The 25,683-nt window shown below is 42.6% G+C and overlaps 1 protein-coding gene across 1 annotated transcript in view; it reads left to right on the top strand.

Annotated features, from left to right (window-relative positions):
- The window catches only part of adam12a (ADAM metallopeptidase domain 12a), a gene marked incomplete at its 5' end in the record, with an annotated part of 79,744 nt that overhangs the window by 6,311 nt on the left and 47,750 nt on the right, over positions 1-25,683 (top strand). The window contains 2 exons of the mRNA XM_080516823.1: positions 5,901-6,022; positions 10,252-10,325. Coding sequence (XP_080372949.1) covers positions 5,901-6,022; positions 10,252-10,325 — 196 coding nt within the window. The remainder of the gene's footprint in view (positions 1-5,900; positions 6,023-10,251; positions 10,326-25,683) is intronic.

Raw genomic sequence — 25,683 nt, 5'->3', positions numbered from 1 at the left:
TCAACTCTGGCCATAAACATTGGACCTCAACTGAAGGAATTGTGGAGACATTGGGCCAAACATTCTTGCAGGGTGTCGGTGCTCACCATTTCAAACAAGGTGAGCATTATAACCATCTGGGTGGGGGGGAAAAACCCCACATAGTTCCCCATTGATAGGAGCCAGTTGAGGTGGATTGGACATCTGCTTGGGAAGCCCCCCTGAGTGCCTTCCACGGGGGGTGCATCAGATGAAGCCAACTGAGCGAGGGCCAGGAACTGCCATAGGGATAATATCTCATGGTTGGCCTTCAAAATGGCTTTTGGCCGCAAATGGCAAGCGAGCAGAAGTAGTGGAAAGAAGGAGAGACAAGGTCTTTGCGATGTGTATTGCCACCATGACGCCACGTGAGGTGATTTAAGAACATGGGAGGATGGCTGCATGGAAAGAGTCTACACTTTTTGTTGAGCAATATCGCATTAAGCTCTTTAACATAAAATGAGTGTATTCGCTTTTTGACAATTGGGAGTAAAGAAAATTAATCGGTCATTTAATGACGCAACAAAATGATCACGATAAAAATAAGATTATTGGGAGTGACAGAGATGAAGTGAATCAACAACAGATTTTATTGCTTTTGTCTCCAAGGTCATTGATGGAAGAACGTGTGCTTGATGGGTCTTCCTCTCTGTGCATCCTTCATCATTCTATTCCCAATCACCATTCAGTTTGAATTAGCATAATTTGCCCAGTCTGATTGGACCCAAATTGAGTTCGTGATATGCCTGTCAATCACACATTAGTTAATGAACAATAGCCATAAACATTACCCAAGTTTTCCCCAACGGGCTGATGTCAGAACCAACTTTTGGCCCTGAAACTTTGCTGGATCAAGTCCACAGTCCAGTCATCGCTCTGATTACAGACATCAAGCGACCGGAGGAGACATGGTCTCCAGCCAGACAAAGTGGTCATTTTATTGGATTTTCCTTTATCACGAACACACTTTCATGTAGAACCAAATGAGTCATATATTTTTTTTCCTCCTTTTTATTCATGTTGTGTCATTATTTAGTTTGAAGCGCTGCAATTTAAACCCCTCGCCCTCTTTATTAGTTCCACGTGCTCTAATTTCATGCCTGCTTTCTTGTGGAGGTTTATGAAGCAGTCTCAGAGGTTAACGGAGGTTAAAGGAATATGCACAGCCTTCACATAAGTGAAAGTACTATTGCAACAACATGAAAGTACTCATTCTCATAATTCAAAGTACTGGGTTCAAAATGTGGAGTTTACTGGGTTTTGATCTTTTTACATCAAAATGCAAACACTTAATCCGGTGGAAGGTCATAAAACCCGTCTGTGTGATGATGATGATGATGAGCTGAACATTTAATGATCATCATTTGAATAATTTGCACATTTCAATGTAGCTCTGTTGTTTATTATAGATATAAAAACGTAATATGTTCTAAAAATGAAACGGGACTTTTGCTGCCAGGCACACAATTTTGCTTATACGAATATTGTGATTTTAAAATGAAGTATAGAACCAGTGCCTTTAGCCCGATGATCAGGTCCAACACCTCAATCAACTTAAGTTGGATAAAGTGATAAAACAACATAGATGAGTGGAAGTGAAAGAAAAAGATATTTCCTTGAAGTACATTTGAAGAGTGTCATTAAAATGACTTGAAATGATGTTTTTCCACCATCTGTAGGGAAACGGATCCTACTTGTCAGAAGTTTTGCTGGAAGTGCACGTCTTGTTCTGATGTGATTGCACTTGTTAAAGAGTCTCCTTCAGACTGCACAGGGCTCTTATTTATTTTAAATCCGATATTTTCAAGATTGTGGAGAATTGCTGTCACAGTGACTTTGGAGTGCATCCTTGTGCACATTTTCTTTGCGCCCCCCCCCCACAACCCCACCCCCCGCCCACGTCAGGCAAAGAGTGACTATGCTTTCGAGTGCTCTTTATAGATGTGTGCTTATATGTGCAGCCTGTACCTTGTTCGAAAGAGGACCACCGTGTGTATTGGGGGCATGGCCTCATCAAGTGTGCAGATGAAAAGAACAGCAAGCCATTTGTGTTGGAGAAGTGAAGATTACTATGACTACTTTATCACAAGGCTGCTGTCAAGAACAGACTTGTGGCTGGCTGTGAGAAAGCAGGCTCTGGGGTTTAATAAAGCCGGGCAGTCGTGATTCATTTTGGTGGGACAGAACAGGCGAGGGAGAAAGAGAGAGAGAGAGAGAGAGAGGAGGTGGAGTTGTGAAAGAGTGGAAAGAAGGACGTCTTGAAATCCACAAAGAACTGAGGAAGGTCGTCTGTTCAACGGGACTAGCAGCTCGTGTGTTGTGGAGAAGCTTTCGTCAAGCAGGGATCACGGCCTTGTGAAATATCAGCAGGAAGCTGCCTGAGTAAGCGCTGGCTTTTCTGGCTTGACGAGATGTCAGTGGCGGTCCTGAATAAAGTTTGACAGAAAAGTAGATGAAACAAACCCCATGAAAATGTGTTTGCCTTCACATCCAAACAGTTCCAGGCAGTGTTTTCTATGACTCTTTTTAAAAAAAATTTAATTTCCCTGAATCACCAAGCAGCAAGAACGTCGAGACCCATTGGAAAAGTACGTGGATCTGCTGGTCCGTCTGTCTCGTGCGTCAACAAATTGGCTTGATTTGTAGATCAGGGGTGTCAAACAATTTGCTTGTGCCCCAAAGCCATGTGTCCTGAGAAGTGACGTTGGTCTGTAAAATAATAATTATTTAATCTCTGGTTCGACTGGACTTTGGTGAAATTGGGCCGTATATGGTTTAATGATTTTGCACCTTTTAATTTAGAGAATAGGTCGCTGTGAGAACTGCTACCTTAACTGCCGTTACTTGATGTAAAATAAATAAATGAGTAAAAAAAGGAGCAATGTATTAAAATTTTATCACCCTGATGGCTGGCGATCCTGATTTTGGTAGAAATGTCTTCACAGTATGTATAGACTGAGATTAGTGAGTGGCAAGAAAAACAATCCAAAACAGTATTTTATTATTTTGCTCGCTCAATATTCTTATTATCTTGCCAAAGAACATGAAATAGTTGACTTTTTAAAAGTCTATAATTTACCTCAGGCTTATGTCTTTTGAACTGCACATCACATAAATGCATGCTTGATGCACATTGGTCTACTATTGTTTAGCCAGCCATATATAAATAAATGGCTGGCTATATTTATATATACTGATATCTATTTATCAGTACGCTAAACACGAGGTCCGTTCATTCCAATTACATGATGGTTTTTGTTGTTTTGGTAGAAAAAATATAACTGCTGTGGAAAGCTTGAGTTATTGCTACATGCAGTCACAGGTCTGTATCATGTTTCTATCACCCATAAGGAAAACACACACACACACACATGCAGAGTCCCCTTTCCACATACATAGATATACATTCCTCCCATGTAGCATTGACTTTATTGAGGCTATATAAATGGCACAAGCTCTCCTTGTTTACACTGGGGCATAAAGGGAGGTGATCATGGCCAGAACTCCGCTTTATTAAGACCTCTGTTTACACTCTTCTTTATTGAACATATAAATAAGGCTGCTAGTCCTGGTGCCACTTTTACCACTCCCTTAATACTTCTGGTGGCTCTTATAACATTCTAGCTAACAAAAGCCACTTACACGCTGCACACACCGCCGTTCTGCTGCGATCCAACTTTACCAAATGTCTCTCCCAAGCATGTGGAAAAGAAATGAGCCTGCAGACTATTTCCACTAATATAATGCCATTTATAAGCGGGAATTAAACCTAATAGCACACCACATTAACAAAATGGTTATTCACTCGCCGACTTTGAAGTCGAGGGGCCGAGGAGCTGTGTGGTTGTGAACCCCGTCTTCAAAGTTGATGTGAAGCATGCCACAGAAAAGGTGATGGCCGTTCCATGTGTGTGCTTGCAGGCCCCCAAAAATGGGGACTTTTTATTTATTTTTTTTATATTTTTAAAGACTCCTCTTTTGGAAATCCTTCTGTTTGTTCCTCATCTGTTGTGTTTATTTGTTCGCGTTTTTCTTCGAAGTTGTCATGCGTTTCCTGACTCAGCATGACCACCTCCCCCCAAGATGGTGTGGTTTTCTGGGACTAATGAGGGCAGAAGGCTTCTTCCACTTGTGTGTGTGTGTGTGTGTGTGTGTGTGTGTGTGTGTGTGTGTGTGTGTGTGTGTGTGTGTGTGTGTGTGTGTGTGTGTGTGTGTGTGTTAGAGTGTGAAAGGGAGGGATGCAGTCCCCTCCTTGCTGGAGCCCTGCTTCTCATCATCAGGCTGGAGCTCGATGAGGACTGCTGAGCTGGTCACCTTTGGCTCTCTGCTATCAGCTGGAATGGCTGTGTGATGAGCTCCAGAGTGATGGTTTCCTCAGAGGATAACCAGAACAAAGCTCAGCTGGGGAGCGTCGTGCCTGATCTGGGTTAATAATGCCGGATAATGAGCAGACTCGGCAATTTCGGTCGAGTATGTCATATGTTCGGAAACTGAGGGGAAGAACCACTGGTAGTCATAACGGGCGATGAGTATGCTCCCTTAAGTGTGTGTGTTTTTTTTTTTTTTTGAAAAATGTTTTTATTCGCTCAAATTTTGATTCAAGGGAAAAGTTTCACGCTAAAAACATATAAATTACCCTCAGACCTCATGCATAACTTCTCACAAGTCCGCTGACATCACCCCGCGCTCGATTAAATCTGTTTCCCTGCTGTTTGGAAACGCATGATGGAGCAACGCCGGGAGAAAACAAAACAAAACAAGATAAAACAAGCAAACATTTGATCGAGAATGTTTGCACTGAAACAAATGGTGCTAACAACCCCTGCTGCTTTAGTAAGGAATCCAAGCCAGGAAATATCTTCCCCCACTGCAGGGAGCTGATTACTGCAGGAACCTGGTTAGCAATGTCCTCCAGTGTCTCACTGCTGCATCCCCACTATGTTTGCTCCTCATCGACTATTTAGAGAAACTGCAGCCTCTTTTCAACTTAAAGGTAGCGGTAGAGACGCCGCTCCCCTCTACCTCGTCTCCGCCTGCTACTCTCACGGACTTCAATTTTAGATTTGGTGACAAATGTATTCTTAAATGACTGGCAACGCAGCCGAGCCCCAAGTATTGTAGCCATTTGAAGGCTCAGTTAACACCCTGTCAGAGCAGCGAGAGCGGAGATAAAAGTGTGCTGGGAACAATGCCCCGAAGCTACGTCTAATCCCGACACTGCATCCTGGACTCTCGCCCTGTGTTAGGAGTTATCATAGCGGCAGCAGCAACCCCCCTTCTCTGCTCAAAAGTCTCTATTCCTCAAGAACTATGGAGATTTCTGCATCTTGAGTGGCAGAGGGGGTGGTTACGGTTTTGCCGGGAGCGAACGGCTCTCGTCGCTTCGTGTCTGAGGGTGCAATTTGGTGGTGTTGCATTCATGTCTTCTTGGCAGCGCAGACAGGCTTCATTCTACTGATAGCCTATAAAAAGAGGGGCGAACATATGCTCGGTAGCTGCTCGGGTGTAGTGCAAATGGCATTTTGTCAGCGTAGATAATTGTTAGTTATGACAAACAAATATATTCCGAGAGCATTACTTGCGTGCGGTGACACAGGAAACGCCGCAGCTGATTCTGCCCAAGTGACAGTTTAGATTACAAGGTGGCGGCACTGTCAGGTTGAGCTCTGAAGTTCTTAATGAGCACAGGATTTAACCGCCGGGAGGAATTAATTATCAGTATTGTTTGGGAGAAAAAATTATTAAAAAACAATCCTGTTGTTTGTGTCCGCGATGGATGGATATGGTTGGCTTGTTGATGCAGAGTGAATTAACGAAGTGTACAGAATACTTTGAAGTTTTGTCTATATTCTCACGTGGTATTTTTTTATTTTCTTTTGCAGGGAATCTTTTGAGTACAACTGTTCAGCACAGACCAACAGCAAAACAAAAACACTATGGGACCACAGTACCTCTTCAGCTTGTTGGACAAGACTGGAAACCGATCAGTCAGCTCAAATCTCAGGTGGAAAAACTTGTTCTTTTTTTTTTTGTTTGTTTAATTGTGTTTTCCCTTCTTATGTCTGGATGTCCGTCTAACAATAGTCTGTGTATTCTGACATTAGTCTAAAGGTCCATAATGGCATCTCCTGCAGCACCATCATTCTGCTCTCAAGTATAAACCCACTGTTCTGCATGTTTTAGGCTGAGTCAACACTTTTGTTGAACAAGCTGTGGAGTGATTTTCTCTGTTGGTGGAAGTTTGAAAGCTGCCATCTGAACTGCAGTGCATCCAAAACAAGCAGACTGGGAGAGACTGAGTCTGATTTCAATTGGGGCTTTATGAGCTCAGCATGAACCAAAAAATAAAAAACCCCAACCTATAACCATATCAGAACCAGGATTAGACAGGTGCTTTTTTTTTTTTTTTTTTCATGAGTGTGCCACTGTTTTAACTTCGTCATACTTGTATGAAGACAATGATTCTGCAAGTGCATTCCGGATACACGGCGTGGACGTTTAAGAAGTACTGTCACATAGACACATTCTGTCAATAGGCTGTACGGTGTGTATTGGGCTCAGACTAATCACACACACTTTTCACCTCCACAATATTAGATTCAAATGAATATCATTCAAACAGGTCACTCCTTGTTACTAATTAGTTAGTGAAAAGAGAACCAAAAACCCAGAAACGGTCTAAATGATGAGCACATAACTGTGTTATTGAGATGTCGGCACAGCGTGGGTCAGTCTAATCACTGATTCACTCATCAAGGTCACATCGAGTTGCGTTACTTCAGCTGGAATTTGAGTGGTGTTGTGCACATCTTATTTTAGTCCGTTCAGTTCGACAGACGCTTGTTAACAAAGCATGTATTGGGATCAGCTGTGTTTTTGCAAGTCAACACACTGAAACATGCAGCGATCCTTTTCATACATACACGGAAATAAACAAAAGACAAGTAGTAATTGCATACTGATTTAAAGCAGCATTCATAAAAAAGAGGAAATGCCATCATTAGTGGAGTGAGAGCAGAAATGGGGTAGAAGACAATAATTACCCAGCACCCTCTGTCTCCTGTGTGCTCTTCCCTTGCACCGGCCACCTGCATCATAACCCCCCCCACAATGATCTTCCTCCTCTCACCAGGCAGCTCCATCCTCCGCATCCTTCTCCCAAATTGGATAAAACATCCCTCCAACCATACATGACCAAATCATCTCAACCTCGTCTTTCCCACCAAACTGCCCAACGTGAGGCGTCTCTCTCTCTCTAATGTACTCATTCTACACCTCCAGTTCAGCCCACCTGTCATTTTTCAGTGCCGCTGAAATATGGCTGGTCTCGCCACCGCCACCCTGCAGACCTTCCCCTTCAATCTGACTTTAACCCTTCTATCACAGATCACTTCTGTCACGAGACGTCCGCCCTGCGTGTTCGAGCAATCAATCAAAGATCGGTCACTCGATTTATTTACAAAGCACTTTTCATACAATGAAGTGTGGCACAATGTGCTTTATATAGTCAAAACGGAGCCCTTCCTACTTCCCCGCACTGTCATAAAAAGAACAATAAAGCTGATTAATATGACTGAGCCTCTGGAGGAAAGACCAGCACAGTCAAGCATCACATTTGACGTCATCTTTCCATAGTACTTGTTCCATTCACAAAAAAGTCCTGCATCTCAGTCATTCTTTTCCTCTCTAATTCAAACCACCGCCTCAGAAAGTTCAGTTAATGCCGATATGTTTTTAAAAATGGCAACAATTTCAGTATGAAGCAGGTTTTCAATCTGTATAACCCAGTTTTTTTTTCAACAAAAAATCTTGTTTCACATTTCTTTTTGTCTTAATGCCACATAAATATGAGTGAATGAACATGGGCTATTATGAATGACTACAACAGAAATGTAATAGGAAATGACAAAGGCATGAACATGGCTAATTTTCTTTAGCCTTTACAAATTCAAAGTTAGCCTTTTGACCAAATATATGGTCACAGTTAGACATCAGATGAAACATTCTCAGTCGTCGGTTGGCAAGTGTATGGAAAATTAAACTCCTTTATTGGGTTCATATCTGTGTAAATCTGACAGGATTTTACCTGCCATGAAGCGTCACAGTTTTTGTCCATTGCCGGTTGCGACACCGGTCCCGCTCTCCCTAATTTGGTTAAAAGTGTATGTAAGATGGATGAAAAGATGGAAAACCATTACGAGCTTTAGAAACTAGTCAAATTCTGTTTTCTCAAACACTGATGCACTGTGGAAGCCAAAGCAGACTCTTTAAAATTGTGTAAATCAAAATAACTATTCAGTTATTGTGATTTTCATGACTATGCTCATTAGTTTCACAGACTGAGTTTGGCAAACTTTCAGTATTTGGCCACACGACTTGGAGAGAACAAAATAGTCAGTAAGCGTTTTACTTTGCCTCTGGGCATCGCATGTACTCAGTGGTGAATGTTTCCTCTTTTCTAATTAAAATTTACTGTGAAACCTGTCTGTTTTTTTGCAATATTTAATCTCGTATTAAATTTGTTTCTTAATAAGTGTTTCTGTTAAACAGATTGTAAATGTTCTGAGGAACCCTGGTGTATCTCGGTCTTAAAGTGACGCCATTTCCAAAGTAAAAGAGTGTTACAACTTTTACAGTCCCATAGGAATATCGGTCGTTTCTGTTTGGGCGATTCATATTTCAGGCACAGTCAGCTCTACAATATCAGTATTTTAGAAGACGAAAAAAAAAAAAATCACCTTAGGTCCTTGCATCTGTGTGACGTTATAATCCCAGACTTTATAAAGTGGCTGCCAGACAGAATAAAAAAAAAAAAAAACATAGCTTGAGCTTCCAGCTTGCCTTATTGACTGTATGTGTGAATTAATTTGCTGGGATTTAAATAAAGAGACAATGTTCCAGAGGGGTTATTTGAGATGAAGTCAACCTCCCCCAAAAAAACAAGACAAATAAATAAAATCGCTTTATTTAATAAACTACTGCCAACTAGAATCTTTAGCCGCAAAGTAAACCCAAACGTGTAGATTATGCAGTGTTCTATATTATGTCTTGAGATAAAAAAAATGACAGCGGTTGTAAAAGCGAGTCAAGCGACGCATATGGAAACTTGTCTGAATGGAAGATAGAAGCTTCAGTCTCACGCTGCTCGCAGTGACGCTTCCTAAAACCTTAAGTGTTGCGCTTCCACGTCCTCCCGGGATCCACTAGACATTCTTCTTCACGGGGGTGACGGATGACTTAACCCAGAGCGCCACGCTTCACTGCCGCTGACCCACATTGAACTACACGTGTCAGATGTGCCTGCGGCAGCCCGCCGATACAATGTTGAACATGCAAACTCTCCATAGAAACGCCCAGACCAGGATCGTTTTTCGGGGGAAACAAGACGGCAAATAACAATACAGTTACTTTCTTTAAGGCGTCGGGTTGAGGTTAAAAACAGATCAGATTCAGATCACGGGTCGACACACACTTGTTGGTTGGGCAAATTGGCTGAGAATGTGTGAATGACTCCCATAATCCATGAAATGTGCATAAGTTCTTCTATACTGGCGAGTGATATTCAGTACTTGTGTGAAAAAAAACAGAGGTTTCCATTATGAAAGTTGCTAAATTTTATATGGATGTCGTTATTATAGCCGAGTTTAGAGTATATCTGCCAAAGCCGATTGGTAGTTGAAGTAATGTCACTGGAGGCCGCGGGCGTGTGTGGAGTAGTATAACTGAGACTGACGGGAGCGACAGAAGAGATCTATGCGACCCCCCCCCCCCCCCCCTCCACCCCCTCCACCCCCACGCCACTTCATCTGACTGTGACGCAGACGGTCCATCTTAGCGCTGTAACTCAGGAGTGTGAGCACTCGTGGCTTTCTGGAGGATTAATGTCAAAATGCAACAGAAACATAAAGCTAATCCTCTCAGCTCTTGTTCTAAGATACAAAGTAGCTTCATAAGGATTTCCGACTGCTCACAATCAATTGAAAACAGTCCTCCTGCCTATTTTCTCTTAGCGTTTGGGTGGCTCAGAATTTCATCAGGATCGGGGGTGGGGGGGGGGTGGGGGGGGATTTTTAGGGAGCTGCCAGTTTGATTGATTTAGTCAAATTTAATCCGTGTGCACTAATGCTGCAACATTTGGTACTGCCACCGCGGCCGCCTTGCCTCTATCAAAGTGCGGCGTGCGTGACTCCAGAGCGAATCCCCCTCATCCCTCTCTCCTGTTTGTCTCTTCAGAGTTACCCGCCGTCGCTGAAGCTCCTGATTGAAGCGGAAGGTGAGCAGCTGCTCCTGGCTCTCGAGAAAAACGAGTAAGTGTCCCTCCATTCGTACTTGGCCACGGAGCCGAGCGTTTTTCTGGAGTACAAACAGGTGACATATGCAGTGGCCATGGGCTACAACTGGGGACGCGGCCAGCGAAGGGGAGGGAGGAAGTGTCTCTGCCGTCGCACGGCCAGTCTGGGCATGTCTGTGCTCGCCGCGCCGCACACACATCCTTTTGTGCGATGAAACAACGGCTTGAAAGGGAGAAATTCCCGACAACATCACCCAGACTTTGATGAAAACGGACATCTTGCTTCTTCTTCTTCTCCCTCCATCTCTTCCATTTGATCTATTGGCTTAACACCGGGGAGAAGTGGGGGAATTGTTTGAAGGCGGCAGACTCTCGGCGCTCTGTATTAAGAAACTGTCAACGCACTGTCAGCCGGGGGGGGGGGGGGGGGCGACAAGAAGGAGGGACATGATTCGAAAAAGATCAGGTCATCAGCATAGGTGCAGTTTGACAGAAATCTCGCTGTGGGTGTGTTTGCAGGAATATTTGTCATCTTTGCATTTTTTTTTTTTACACGGGTTGATTCGATGTGGCCTCAAGTCTCTGACAGGCTCAGAGTTGAGTGTGCTCGCTGAGAAGAATGAGACGTGATTGATGGAGCAATATGTTTTCCATCCAGCTCCGCTGCCACACATGAGCAACCAGGAACAAGAAAAGCTGTCTGCGTGATAGAGGGAAAGAGGGAGAAGGGAAGCTGAGAGGGAGCCAGTGAGCGAATGGGGGTTTTTATGCCACCGTCGGCCATGAATCTTACTTGTTTTCCAGACTTAATATATGTAAATTCCACCTGCAAACGGTGGGACAAAGCTTTCAACACTTGCAACAGCAATTTTATGGCTTACCTCCTCTGAAAATATTCTTCATGGGAAATCACACTCATTCTGTTGAATGTTGCTGCGTTGCACAGGTGGAGGATTTTGCAAAGCTGCCTTGCAGATTGTCAACTTTTCACCCCCCCCCCCACCGCTATATTTACAGCAGTGAATTACATTTTCTGGGTGTCATTTTGAGAAAATAAATAAATAAATAAATAAATAAAAGCAGCTAGTGGGTAAACACCTCGCTGTCCCATGTATCACCTGCACGGCTATCATCATCGCACCACAACGTTGAACACAAAGTACACGGCCGAACTCAAACACACAGCCAAGAGGAACAAACAGAGATGATGGAGCAGCACAGTCTAGATCTTTCTAATGAGCTTGAGCGGGATGGAAAGACTTTGCTCAAACAAATGCCAGAATGTACAATCAACACTTTCAGGCTGGGAAGCGCCACTAAATTACTGGCAAAAAGAAACCCCCACTTTGAAATGAACATAAAAACTGGAACTTGTTCATACTTCTAAAAGAGAAGCGACTAGGAAAACACGTGGAGGAGGTGTATTGGGAGAGGGTGTGTGCTGATGAGTGTGTCGGCCTCGGTCAGCGGAGCACAGCCAGAACTGAACCTGCTGTGCTCATATTCACTGGAAGGTCTCGTCTGATGTTTGCAGGCTGACTCGCTGTGGGCCGTTGATGAAATCCAGTTGTTCAAACACATCTGTAAAAGAGTAAAAAGGAGAAGAAGAAAAAAAAGAATAAGCATGGTCGAAAGAGGTTAGATATACAATCAAATATACTTTGGTTTTCTCAGGTCTGGGTTAATGACGATGAAGATGACGGCTGTAGCTGTGTTGAGAGGTTTTAATGGGAACGTTAATGATTACATTTAGATTGGTGTTTAATGTTCAAAGAAATATTCAAAGGTCTTGTTTGAAAGACATAGAAAGACAAACAAACCACTTTTGGCCCACGGCTCATCAACTTTGGGTACTTTTTACTGTCAAAACTCCGGATTTGAGACGAATACTCTTAAAATATTTGCTGACTCCATGTCCCACAGCCCGATATTGAACCTGAACCCTTGTCTTTTTGTATTTCAGTATTTTCAATCAATACGTGAGGAGATGTCTGTTTTTTGGACGTGAAACTCAAAATAAAAGTGTTTTTTTTCCCCCTCTTCTGAGCTGTGATGTGCCAGCAAGACGGATGACATTTGGAAATCTTGCAACATGACGAAAACCATTTCTGATTTATAAAATGTGTTGTTTCACCCAGTGTGGAGCTTTTCTTTGTTGTTGTTTTTTCCCCCTCTCGGTCAGTCTGCTTCTGGGCTTTCCAGGCTGTGGAAGGCGGATAGGACCTGGGCTCAAGATATTCATACAACATCCCCGGACACATATAACACAGCATGTTGTCAAGTTGGAAAAGGGCGCCTGCTGCCCGAGGCAAAATGTCTTGTGTCAGTGTGTGAACTGCTACTTATTGACCTATAGCTTAAAATGGCCGCCCGCGAGATTTATATGCACTTTTGCTTTATCTGCCTATCGAGGCCTTTTTTCACTTCAGTGAGAACACGGTACACTTTCTTTTCAGGGGTTTTAAATCAGTACTATAAAGTCAGTGTGGACATAATTCTGAAATGGCGAATTCATGATTTCAGCCTTATATTCTCGAACATGGCAATGACCCTCGTAACAATATCGGCGATGGCCGTCCTTTCATTTCACTTGACTTTTTATCTCTTTTTACCTCCAGAAGTGGCTCTTTGTCACCTTTCTGCTGCTGCACGTCACACTTTGACTAAATCTTTTCTGTTTTATACAACTGTCTTCTCCATGAATGCACAGATCCAAAAGATTGAAATAAAACAGATGACATAAAAGAAACATTTGAGTGTGGATGTAAATAGTATCGGCACCCTTAGAGTGCTGGTCTTGTAAAGTATATGGCAGTATTGATTGTATTTACACATATTTACAATCTACACATTTTTTTATTTTTTAATAATGATTGATTTCTGCTCAGAGAGGTCATTTTTGTGGTGTCGAAATTAGATGGTTGGGGGGCTAAGAATATATAGCACAGTGAAAATCCAATGACTTGCATGAGGTAATATGTCAAAGAAATAGCACTATGAATGTACTCTGAAGTCCAACAAGAAAAGCTAAATGTCAAATGGAAGGCGTTTCAGTTGTTTTGTACAACGTTCATACAGCAGTTAAAAACTTTACACCCCAACCTTTTCTATGGTTGTAAAGCGGAGCTGCTCTGGATTTATATAACACATTTTTTTTCCCAGCTTTTTTTTTTTTTTTTTTTTTTCCCTTCTAGAAAGTCCCACTGAGATCAAAGATCTTTTTCAGAAGCAACAGAGCCAAGATTGACAGCGGCACACAAACAGTTGCAAAATATACAGAATACATGAATAAAAATTAATAGAGAGTGGATTTATTTTAATTAGAAGTTAAACTGAAGCCTCTATAACTCTAAAATATTGTGGTGTCTGCCGATGCTTGATGTGGCCTGTTGTTTGCTTCGCACTGAATCCACGTCAGGTTAAACTGATTGTCGGCTCAGATCTCTGGTGGATTCTCATCTTCTCAGATTGATCGAGTCAGAAGATGACAGCCTAAACAAAAGCTCCACATGGGGTTTTTATTTTTTTTAAGCACTTCAAAATCTCTTGATTACACTTTGAAGCAAAACCCATTCACTCCCAATTAACAGGCCAGTGTGGGTGTGTTAATGTGCGCGTGGGCTGGAATAAAAGGCTCTGCTCCGGAGGTAGAATTGCTGTTTATCATATACGGCATTTATATTTACGACTCCCTATACCGTATTTGTTTTGGCGCTTGTGGATGTATACGTTTATGCAATTTTCTGGCTCTTTGAGGTCCGCGCACATCTAAGCGAAGTGGAGACAGTTTCTAAAGCTTTGACCACGGGGCATGAAACCACTTCTGGCCGAGCTGTTTGTAATTCTCTCTGTCCTGTGGCTTTCAGTGTGACGCCTACATGCATATCGAGAGGAATCCCAAGCTAAGCAAGCGGCGCGCTCTTCATCCATATTTCCCTCAGTAATGGACTTTAGCATCACTGAGCGGCGGCCCGGGGCTCATCAGCTGGGTGGAGGATGTTTTTGCTCGCATGCACTGGGGGTTCTCGCCGCTCATCGTGATGTTTAGCCATCAGCGTCAAGCACCCGGATGCTCCTCGTTTTGCTTAAACCCTTTGTGCTGTGAAACAGACACGTGGGGGTGGGGCACGACATACAGTTACACACACACACACACACACGCACAATAATTCTCTGAAAACAAGGCAGGCAGAGGAAATGTTTCCTGAGTGAATGACCTGGCAGCAAACCCCTCTTATCTCTAAAGTGTTTGGAAGAACAATAAAATTCAGCCTGGACAACATCCAGACATAATTTGTCCCAGTTTGCGTATTAGGTTTTAGGGATGTTGTTTGAGTGCGTATCTGAAGACCGCTGTTGGCCTGCGACCTGTTGCTGCTCACAGTGAAGGTGTCCTCATGTCTCACAGAGAACACGGGCAGGAAACCGCCTCTCCCGGGGAAACTGAACAAACACGGGGATAGAAAAACACAGAGCAAACAACCAACCTTTCGTGGAAAAGAAAATACAGCACTGCGAGTTTCTCTGTAGACTTCTGAGGAGTTAAAGGAAGCTCACGCTCACAGACTCCCACGTAAAGCGAACCCTTTGTCTTGTCATCAAGCCAAGAGTGTGACGAGAAGTGTATCAAATTCTTCCCCGAGCCAGTAAGTTACAGCGGTTTTTTTTTTCCTTCCTTTTTGCCCTTTCTTTCACACCTCAGTTTCACATTTCCTCAAAATTAAACCCCCCTATTTCTTTTAATGCAGACGTGTGTGCAGAAGAGCAGGGACAGAAGGGTGGTGGAGTGAGCGGTGCAGAGGGGGAGAACACTGAGGCCAAGACAAGCAAATCCAACAAAACACTCCAAGGGTGCAAATAGACCTCCATCCACCAACCGACGTCAGGGGAAAATAGAGGACATGACTGAAATGTTAAGTCACCAGTGGGGGGTCCAGATGATGCAAACCCATCAATGGTGTATTGTTTTGTTTTTTTGTTTATCATACATTTGTATGTCTGTAATAATTGCTCGTTGGTTTTCGGATAACCAGCTGACTGCTATTTGCAGCTGCAGCGTTTTAATTGGTGGTGACTTTCAGAGCTGACTCATGGAATATCTGACAGTATTTATTTTTGTATTTTTTTTAAGGGAAACTGTTTATTTCACTGCAACATGGACATTCGGTTGACCATAATTAGATTCCATTCTCTTTTTATGGGGGGGGGGGGGGATTATTTTTATTTCATTCATGCTGAAATGGTGTTTCTTGCCAACATTGCTCATCATGCAAACCATTACAGCTTGTTTGTATGAACTGCATGTGTAATTGACATGTTGGACTTTGAAGGTGAAAAACCTGATAATAGCTCCATATGTGTCTATTGGACTGATATAAAAACAACTAAATTACAAAATGCCACGAATTAGATGGGAATATCTGGTTCTGACAATAGGCTATTAGTCCACTATCCTCGTTTCTCAGCCGTTTAGTATCGGTTGATAAGGAAAACACATCTTTTTGTCAGTAAGGAGGGGAGATGACAAGAAAAGGGGTAATTTGGATTCTCCTTTCACTTAAGTGTTGAAGCTTGAATACGTTTCCTGCTGTAATCACGGAGGGGATGCCATCCAATTACAGCTTTACTCTCCATGATAGTATCTGCAGCCAGCTGGTCACATCTCACATCTCTGTCCTTTGTTGGTGTATAATCAGTGTGTTGTCTGACTTATTAGGCACAAATTATCGGAAAATTTAGTCACATGGGCAGATATATAGTGATTCAATATGTTGTATACAGGCACATTCTGTACCTAGTGTTACATATAATGGTTGCGGGCCTCGCTCTCACTCAACATCTCCTTCTGTGTATAATATATTGCACATAAAAAAAAAAATTACACAGCATTCTTTGAGGAATCCTCACTTTTCTCTCTTGTGTTGACAAAGAGGCACATTAACGTCCTTTCATCAACAAAATTGAGGCACATGAACATCATTTACTGTGAAATTCAGAACTCCGCAAACTAAATTTCTTTAGTGAGGGATGCGCTGAAGCTTAACTCTCGCCTTCCTACCTTTCTTGCTACCCCTGCAGCTGCAGGGCCATGATACACTGTGATTCATTAGTTTCAAAGACAAGCCTTGGAAATGGGCTCATCTTGTCCAGAGCCTGCACCTTTTAACTACTTCCTTCAAAAGAGAATTTTTGGAAGGAGCTTCCTTCTTTTGAATTACCTACTCAGAGGTTCCAATTATTTTCAAGCTTAGAGCTGTAATTAATTAGTTGGACTCCATGTTGTTAATTAATAAGGAAGGAATTATACTGGACTTTTCTGAGGCTTGTCCGAATGAAGAACACTGAGATGCACATGCACTGAAACACAGAGCTTTTTTTTCTTTATTTTTTTTTCTTGTGCCCTCTGTACATGCATTGTTAGAAGTCTAGAAATCTTCCAACCAATCTTTGAATTCACTTCAAAGCCCAAAGTGCTGCAGCAGTCGGAACAATTTATCCACTGTCACTTTCTCCCACTTTAGTTTTCCCCTCACTGTGGATTTCTGCTCTGGCTTGCAGACATCGTGATTACTAATTAAACCTATTAATTCTTGTTTTTTAAAGATTTAATGGAATTTGTTGTAATTATCTGATCTCCACAGAGCTTGTTTTTGCCGGAACTTCTTCTATTTTGTGTTGTGTACTATGCTTTGAGACCACTGAAGTGTTGAAAATTCCTTGTGTGAGTGAAGCCCATTCATATTTACACCGAAAATGCCCTGATACCTTTCCCCTTTATACTTCCAGTCAGTTTGTTGTGCTGCTACATCCTGTGCATGCGTCTCGAAATCAGATTTAAGGTGAGCACAGATACGTTTTCCTCTTTCAGCACATCTAAGTGAAAACAGCTTTCTAATCTTAAACTCTGCACATTGCATCATTTAGCACGACGAAATATCCAAAGAAAGTCACAATCAGTGGGGTTTTTTTGTGGTTTTTTTAGATGTTGGAGACTTCAAATACAAAAAAAAAAAGACAAATGAAGACAGTGGACGGGCTGGTTAAACAACCTTTTGTGCAGTGGTAGGGGTGATGGGTATCCTCCGATCCACTCGGAGCCTTTTTCCAGACAGATCAGAGCTCTGGTCTCAGGAGGACTCCAGCTGGTGGATCTATTCCTTGGCCTCCCTTCCTTCACCACAAAGTCTACAGCCAAATGAAACCCACTGAAAGCAGCATTTTCTCTCTGGTTTAAAAGCCATCCATCACTACCCCCCCAAAAGAAATCGCAGAGGCTTTTGTGAATGAAGATGCCCTCGTTGTGGGTTAAGAGTTGTCATTGGATATGGGTTAAACCTTATGTGAATGCACACAAGAAAGGAAGGGGGGGGGGGGGTCTCATTGCACCTCATACATCCATCTTCTTTACTACTTTAGCTAACATACGGCTCATTTATGGTCTAAATTGAATAGAGATACTCTAAAGAGCCATCCGTCTATGTTCTGCATTTATTACGCCGGATACTGACGTTTCCAAAGGAGGGCGCAGTACCGCGGAGAGTCACGGGGGCAGTGTTGGGATCAGAAGCAAATGACAGGAATGAAGTGAAGGTTTTAGGAGGGCGGCTGTGTGATGCCCCACAGATGACCGCCGCCTGCAGCTCTGCCTCCAGTCGAGCCTCCTTCTCAAAGACAACATTCGCATTACCTCCTGCCATCGCCATGTCATATCGACAACTCTTTTACCGAGTTTTCTTTTACGGTGTTTGGCGAGCGTTGATCAGTACTCTCTGGTGGTTTATTGGCAAACGCTCATTCCAGTACAGTAGAGAAATGGAAGTGAAACTGGTGTTGACATTGTTTAAAGCACATGCATGTGTTTGCCTGCGTACCTGGACAATGATAAATGAGCATTTCGGGTCATTGAGTTGCTGAACATGGCCATCACAGAACAACACATACTATTAAAGGAAACTAAAGTTCCCTGAAAACCCCAACGCAGTAAGAAGAGAACATGCAATTTATGCATTTTCTGTAAAAATGACAGATGAATGCTACAACATTTTAATTTTAATTTTAACTGACGCAGTCCTCATGTGTACTGCGATGGTAGCCATGTAGAGGAGATTTTTCTCAACCTGTTTCATTAACCTTCAAGCAGCTGCTGGTTCATCAAAGGCCATAGAAAAACAAATAGCTCTGTTCAGGATTTTATATGAGAATCAATGAAGAGAAAGAAACCTGCCTGTTTCATGTGTTTTGCTCGACTCGTGTCCAACAAGCTTTTTCCTCCCCAAAAAAATATCCCCAGACATTCAGTGAAAGTATTTTCTGATGTGGTTTAATCACACTACGCCAGGAAACATGCATCAGACCACCTTTTTAGTTATATTTTCGCCCTAAATGTAAAGAAAAACCAAGTTAGCGATGTAATTTCAGTGTGCAGTGGATTTATCAATACTCACTATACCAAAACTGTAAACTGGGAAACTGCAAACATTCTGTCTTCTATATTTCTTCCAAAACATGCTTACAATAATGCCACAGTCGATATATCAAGTCATGAGAGAAAGAGGGAGTGACATAAAACAAATCCCTCCAGGGACACTGCTGGAATACCACTATGAAAGTAAAACCCAAACACACGTACTTGATATTTGATTTGTATGCCCATAAGCTATAATGCATGCATTTTCACTCTGTACACAGAAGCAAATATCCAAGATGAAGCAATAAAATGGCAAAAACGCAACGAATTGTGGAGGATTTTGCAGTGGAGAACGTGGTTGTAGTCTCGGGCAGCCAAAATGTTTCTTTCCCCGAAGAGTTTCAGTCTTTATTTTCTTTGGGCTCAGTTTTTCCCTTTCACCTATTTAAATAAATGCTCTCCAATAAATTCAAGTAAAGCCTAATTTTCTCAAAGCTGTGGGGGTGCCAAAGGGAATAAACAAAAGCAGCCAAAGTTTTTGACCTCTGTGGCTGTTGACCATGAAGATAATCAGTCCAGGCTCATGGTCCTGGCTTCCATCCTCCGGCTGACAGACGGACAAATAGACTTGCTGCAGCTACAGTGTGAGTTAATGTCAGCCGGAGGGAGCGCTCGCTCAATTTGTCCTTGATCCCGCTCTCCTCGTTCTCACAGTCCAGTGGCCTGCCTCTGACGAGTCTCGCCTGTGTGTGTGTGGGGGTCACTGGCTGAGTGAAGAAGCCACGCGTGGTCATCTGTCAGTCGAATTTGGACCGAAGGAAACTTGAGTTCTTGGCTTATCTCTGAGATGTTTTCCCCGTCTGTTGCACGACACATGCTCACGCAGAGTGATGTCCTTGTGAAAAATGAATGCCGGTTGGAAAGCGAAAACAGCAGCCGTTCCAGTTTACTGTTAAGAAAAAAAAACAAAAAAGACAAAAAACACCGGCGGTGGTTTTCCCTTCTTTCCCTAGAAGGTAAGCATCCCATCCGATCTCCTGTGGTGAACTCATTCTTTCCCTATGTCTGCGCTTGGTTTTGACAAGCAGAAAACTTCTAATTTGTTCAAGACTCAATGGGAAGCCTGGGTCGGGGTTTCGGTTCAGATGGCTCTTTCATGGCTAAATTTAGCGTCGTGATAAAAAGCAATGGTGCAGGGAAAGTCGGGGACCTGGAGCACAGTGTTCTCCTGTCTGCATGTCATGCAGAAAGCAGATGCTTTTGTTTCCCCCCGCCCCCCCCCCCCGTCCCGCCCGTCATTAAGCGTATGACTCCGAGGGCCCCGCGTTGCCGAGACGGACACACGGGGAGTTAAAGGAGCCAGCGGAAGGACGTGTGACTGGTTTCAAGGCTTTTTTGGTGTTTTTGCGTTGTCAGATGGAGTGTGAAGGCAGCCTCCATATCGCTCCCTCTGCAGCAATTTACTTGTCAGCGACTTCTTCTAACTCCCCGTCGGGGTAGGGGGACACGGTTGGGTCCTCTGTGGTTGGCCCCTCGTACTCCTCCTCACTCACTTTCACCTAATCCCTCCAGCAGCGAGGACGGCGGTGAGCTGCCAACAACAATAGGAGCTGCCGGGGGTTGATAAAGAGGATGTGGGCTGCATGGAAGGGCATGGACCCAGTGGTATTACACTCTGACTCTGTGACACAGTTTTCCTCAGATCATCACTTCTGGAGCAGTGGGGTCTCGGACATATTGCAAATTCAGATGTTAAAGCAGGAAATTGTACTGATTGACTTTCGTGGTGATGCAGATACAGAAGAATATCCATGTTATTCCAGCGTTTAAATCAAAATGTGTTTTTAAGGTTATTACTATGCGGTATATCTTGGCTGCTTCCTTCTGGGGTAGCAACATCACAAGATTTGGAACAAGTTTTCAGACTAATGTCATTTTAACAGTTGCAGCAATTAAACCCACATCGGTGGTCTTTCAGCCATGGGATTTGAACCGGTGAACTTTTAGTAACGGGCAATCCCCTCGGCCGTCATCGCAGGAACAGCATGTAATTTGTCGTTTTTGGATGTCTGTGTAATTTAGTGGCGCTCTGTCACTGAACATGCAACTTTTTGAAAATTCCATCACCGTGTAAACAGGATGAAAACACAACTTTTCTGAAACGCTGCCACTGCACACACCACGGCTGTGGTAAATCGTTCTTCTGCACGTGTGCGAGTAGAGGGACAATAACGACAACAGTGGCCTCCAGAGTGTTACGACTCCCATTCTTTGTTCTTCCTGGTGGTTTTTATAGTTGAGACTCACCGCAATAACAATCCGACTTCGTTGTCTGTTAATACGAATGTCTGTGTTCTCTCATTGTTAATGTTCATAGCGTATTGCACATATCTGTCTGTGGTTTCATTACAAAAACAACCAACAGCACCAACTAGTGGCCCAACATCAAAACACTTGAAACATTGTGGCGTAAAATATATGTACTGACTAACAAAATCTATCTTCAGGTGAAACATATCAAATATGTGTATATTGAACTCAAAAATAGAAATGATAAGCCATAACTCTTCTAAATGCTTCTGGTAGAAATGATCACGGTCCTGCTCTCTGGTACTAAAGGTTATCATTGTGTCGCCCTCCCACTGGTCAAAGTTGAGAGTTACATTTTGTTGATACAAATTACCTGTTGATTTATTCATATTTTAGTCTGTCCTCATACATACAGTATATTTACATCAATCATAAGTATACGTGTTTGAGTTTGCTTATAGATTACTATACGGAAGTTTTTGTTAAGACGCTGGAAATGTTGGAAAGTAAGAATCCCAAGAATGGATGCGCCCACGAATGATTTTTTGGTTTTTTTTGTATCATTGAACACAATGGAAAGTGAGAGAAGAGTAATCGGTATGTATGTGGCCACACCTTTACACCCAAAACAACATCAATCATTCTTGATAAAAATCCAGACACTTTTTAAAGAAACTTTGCAGGAAAGTTTTCTAATATACCTGGTGGTGGTGGTGGTGGTGGTGGTGGGGGGGGGGGTTACCTATCCCATCATCTGGTACAAAAACCTCCTTTATGTCCCAAGACTCAAAGAAAGAATTCAGAAGATGGAAGTTGGTAGTTTTTCTGCAATAAATATTTGAAATATACTGCAGAGCAGAGTCGGTCTTAAAACAAAGTTGGATACATTTTATATTGCTCATTTGTTTTTCTTTTTGTTTTTTTCACTTTTGCTGTTATTGTCCATGTGTTTGTTATAATAGTGCTTTTGTTGCAGTCCATGTTTCTTCATATAAAGCACTTTGAATTGCAAGTCGCTCCCAATTCATCATCATACCCTGAGATAGTATTTTATGGCATCAGCTCTTTGTTTAGGATTATTGAACTCGGCTGCAGTTCAGAGGAAATTCAGAACCAATGAGCTGTTTACGTGTTGGTTTTTCCTCTCAGGCAGGCTGCAGTCCTTTACTTTATGCGCTACGTCCGTGCATGTATGTTTGTTCTATGTTGAGCTGCATTTTATTGAATTGTGCAATACAAACAAGGATTGGTTGATTGAAAATTTTTTATTTGTAGATATCAGCGTATTTGAGTGTTTAACTTATGACCTTAGAACATCCTTGGTTTGTTGAAATACCAGATGAAATTTCATAACGGGAGCCATATATGTGGTGGCAAATCATCAGCCCGTCTTTGCTTTTAGCTCAATGGGTCACCGATGGTGTGAAAATTAAAGCTCCCCAGCTGGGCGCTCCATCTGCACACTCTTGATGTACGATGTGATGTTTGCAAACAATCTCTTAAAGAAAGCCCGTAATGTTCCACTTCCCAGGTGCATCAGCGAGACGGCAGGAACTAAATTCCTTCCGGGAATCAATGGGCTGTGGATGATTGATGATTGAGCACTGTGCTCTTGTGAAATCGGTGAAAAAGTTTCCAAAGAGTGCAAAATGATATTGGAATTTTTTTGTTTTGTTTTGTTCTTTAAAAAAAAAAAAAAAGAAAGAAACGTCTGTACTCGCTTGCACAAGTCCGATTGAGTGGAAGCTGACAGAGAGATAAATACTTAAGTGGATTTTTAATTCCTCGTCTCAGCGGCGATCACACCATTTGAAGAGTTTGACCTCCTGCCATTTTTCCTCTTTTCCCCGACGTTAATCTGTTGGGTTTCTTTAGATGTTGACTGAAAGGAGGCAAAAGCCATGTTCACAGTGCATAAACAATAAGACTTAGATTGGAAAGACTGAGGACGTCTTCCTTGCGCACACAATCAGGGGAGTGAAAATTGTGCAGAAAAGCAGAATAGATTTGTATTCAGCCCTTAATTGTTTGAATTCTCCGAGGGAATATGAAGGAAGAAGAGTGCGAGTATAGACAGGTTTAATTAATTGAAATGCAGTTTTTTTTTTCCCCCCGTTTACTTTGTGAAAAGAATGATAGGCTTGATTGTTTGAAGTTCCCTCGTCGCTCATTAGTTAAAGCACAAGGTAGCAGTGAATAAAGATGCATGAGCTTTGGGCCTTGGGCCAGGTCTTTGCAAGCATTTGAATTAATGTGAATGCTAGAAGCTCTTGCATTAGCATGACCTGTGCTCGCGGTTACTTCGCATTCAACCCACCTCGGTATATACTTTTCTTCCTCTGATTTATTCCACGTAATGATAGCAAATAAATAAACAAGCACAGAATTATGAAACGAGGAAAAACAACCCGGAAAGTGTGATGCAATTAATTGTATTGAAGCTGCAGAGAAAGCTTTTTGTTTCCACTTGGAGTTTATCCACACGGGGGAATATGAATTAAATCTAGTCAATTTCTATCTGTGAGCTTTTACTATTTCTTGATTTTCAGAAAGGCTATAGGGCATGAATCTTAAATAGTCTAAGGGGCTGGTTCATTCATATTATAAAAGGAAATGTCTGGCTTGCTTTTAGTGATATCAAGTTCGGGTTTTGAGTGATATTCTCAGAGAAGGTGTCTGCTGAGCTGCATTATGTTGAAAACATATTTAAAGGAAGCACCTTATCCATGCAACCTTCAGATCTCACTGCTTGGAGATTTTGTTGAGGCTGAACATGCAATAGGATGTAATTCTCTCTTCATTTAGTTTGGTGCTTTTGGGTTTTTTATTTGGTGCAGTTTAGCAAATACTTCCTGAAGAAAAGAAAAAAAAAAAATATATATATATAAATATATAAAAGAAACATTAGTGCTGTACATTTCCTCCCTGATTTTTGCACCGTGGGTTGAACAAATAAGTTTAGGAGTGTTGTGGTTTGCTGATAGTGCTGAAAGAGAAGAATGTGCTCCATGATCTATAAGTCCTGAGCCTGCTGGGTGTGTGTGCTGCATGTGTGTAAGTACACACACACACACACACACACACACACACACACACACACACACACACACACACACACACACACACACACACACACACACACACACACACACACACACACACAGCAGAGGTGCATAAATCATGCTGAGCTACCAGCACATGCAGTCATTCCTATACACACACACACACACACACACACACACTTGCACTTTCCATCCCTCCCACACATACAAACACAAGCGGAGCTCCGGAGGGAGATGAAGAGGCAGAGCAGGGGTCCGCTCACTGCCACAGACAAACAAAGCCCAGGGGGCAGATGGGGCAGAAGGCAGGATGAAGGGTCCACCCTCTGCCCCCCCCCCCCCCCAACCCACTGATCCACAGCAACAGAGGCAACTGGAGAGACTCCTGCTTTGGCACAAGGCATAATTAGTTTTAAATGACAACGTGGCCGACCCTCGGCATCACGAGAGACGGAAAGAAAACCTTCCCACCGAGTCAAACTGTTGGAATTCTTTTTGGAATTTATTTTATACAGACAAAGATAGATTTGTATGCCTTCTTTCATCACGGCCTTAAAACGGTATAACCGCTCATTACATTTGAACATGAGGTTTAACATTGTGCCATCTGACTAGATGTGATTACTTTCCTCTCGCCCCTGGGATCAATAAGATCCTGAGCAATAAGTGTGAGATTGTGAGACTCAGAGTGACTGTTGCCATGAATATCCTTTGCCCCATATGGCTCATGCATGCTCGCTTTTGGGTGACAGACTCTTGTGTTGTCAGCAAAACAAACGATAGCCAGATGTGACTTGACACTGCGCGTCAACAAGGGGAGACAAATAAAGAAACCAAAGATGGAACCATTATAAGCCAAAGCAGCTGACCTGGTGTGATTCGGAGTCGAACCTTTAGTCACATTTAACAATAAGACAATAAAAGATAAAAAAAAAATTCATCACATGTCTGCGGTTCCCACCAGCAGTGTCTCAGTTTGTTGATATTTAGTAATTTTGTCCTATTTTCTCATCACTTTTGTGCTCCTTGCTTCGGCACTGTGGCCCCCAGGTAGGGAATAATCAGGAGCTGGAAGTTGATTAAAAAATTTGACTAGTTAATTACACCGCTTTTATGAATTAATTATGATTATTCACATTTTTATTCAATCACCGCTACATTCACATTTGATATTGAGTCACTTTGAATTGCCAGAGCATGAATGCGCAGCACAATTTGATGTAATAGTCGATGTATATTGTACGTGTTGGCGTTGTTCGATGACCCATGCTCACACAATGGGCGGCAGAAAGAAGGAGGCCGGGGGGGGGGGGGGGATCTATTCTAGTCTGGTTTGCTCACTTGTAAATATGTAAAGGTGTCGAACCTGCAGCTGGAATTTCTAACGAAGATCTGCTGCCAGAATACATCATCTCATACATTAGTGGCTCCTGTTTTTGGTGCCATTAGGTTAATGATGCACTCGGTCATTTCGCCTTCGACTGAAAGTAAAGTCATTTTAAGTTTGGGTTTCTTTGTGCTCCAGAATTCACCCTTCAAATGCATCTCTGCAAGGCAGCATTTGCGTGAGGGTTGGTTTTAATTGGACCAAACCT

The sequence above is a fragment of the Blennius ocellaris genome (assembly GCF_963422515.1).
Source record: "Blennius ocellaris genome assembly, chromosome: 21".
NCBI classification, from domain to species: Eukaryota; Metazoa; Chordata; class Actinopteri; order Blenniiformes; family Blenniidae; genus Blennius; species Blennius ocellaris.
The sequence above is the reverse complement of the archived record's forward strand: the minus strand, read 5'-3'. Positions and strand labels throughout refer to the sequence as shown.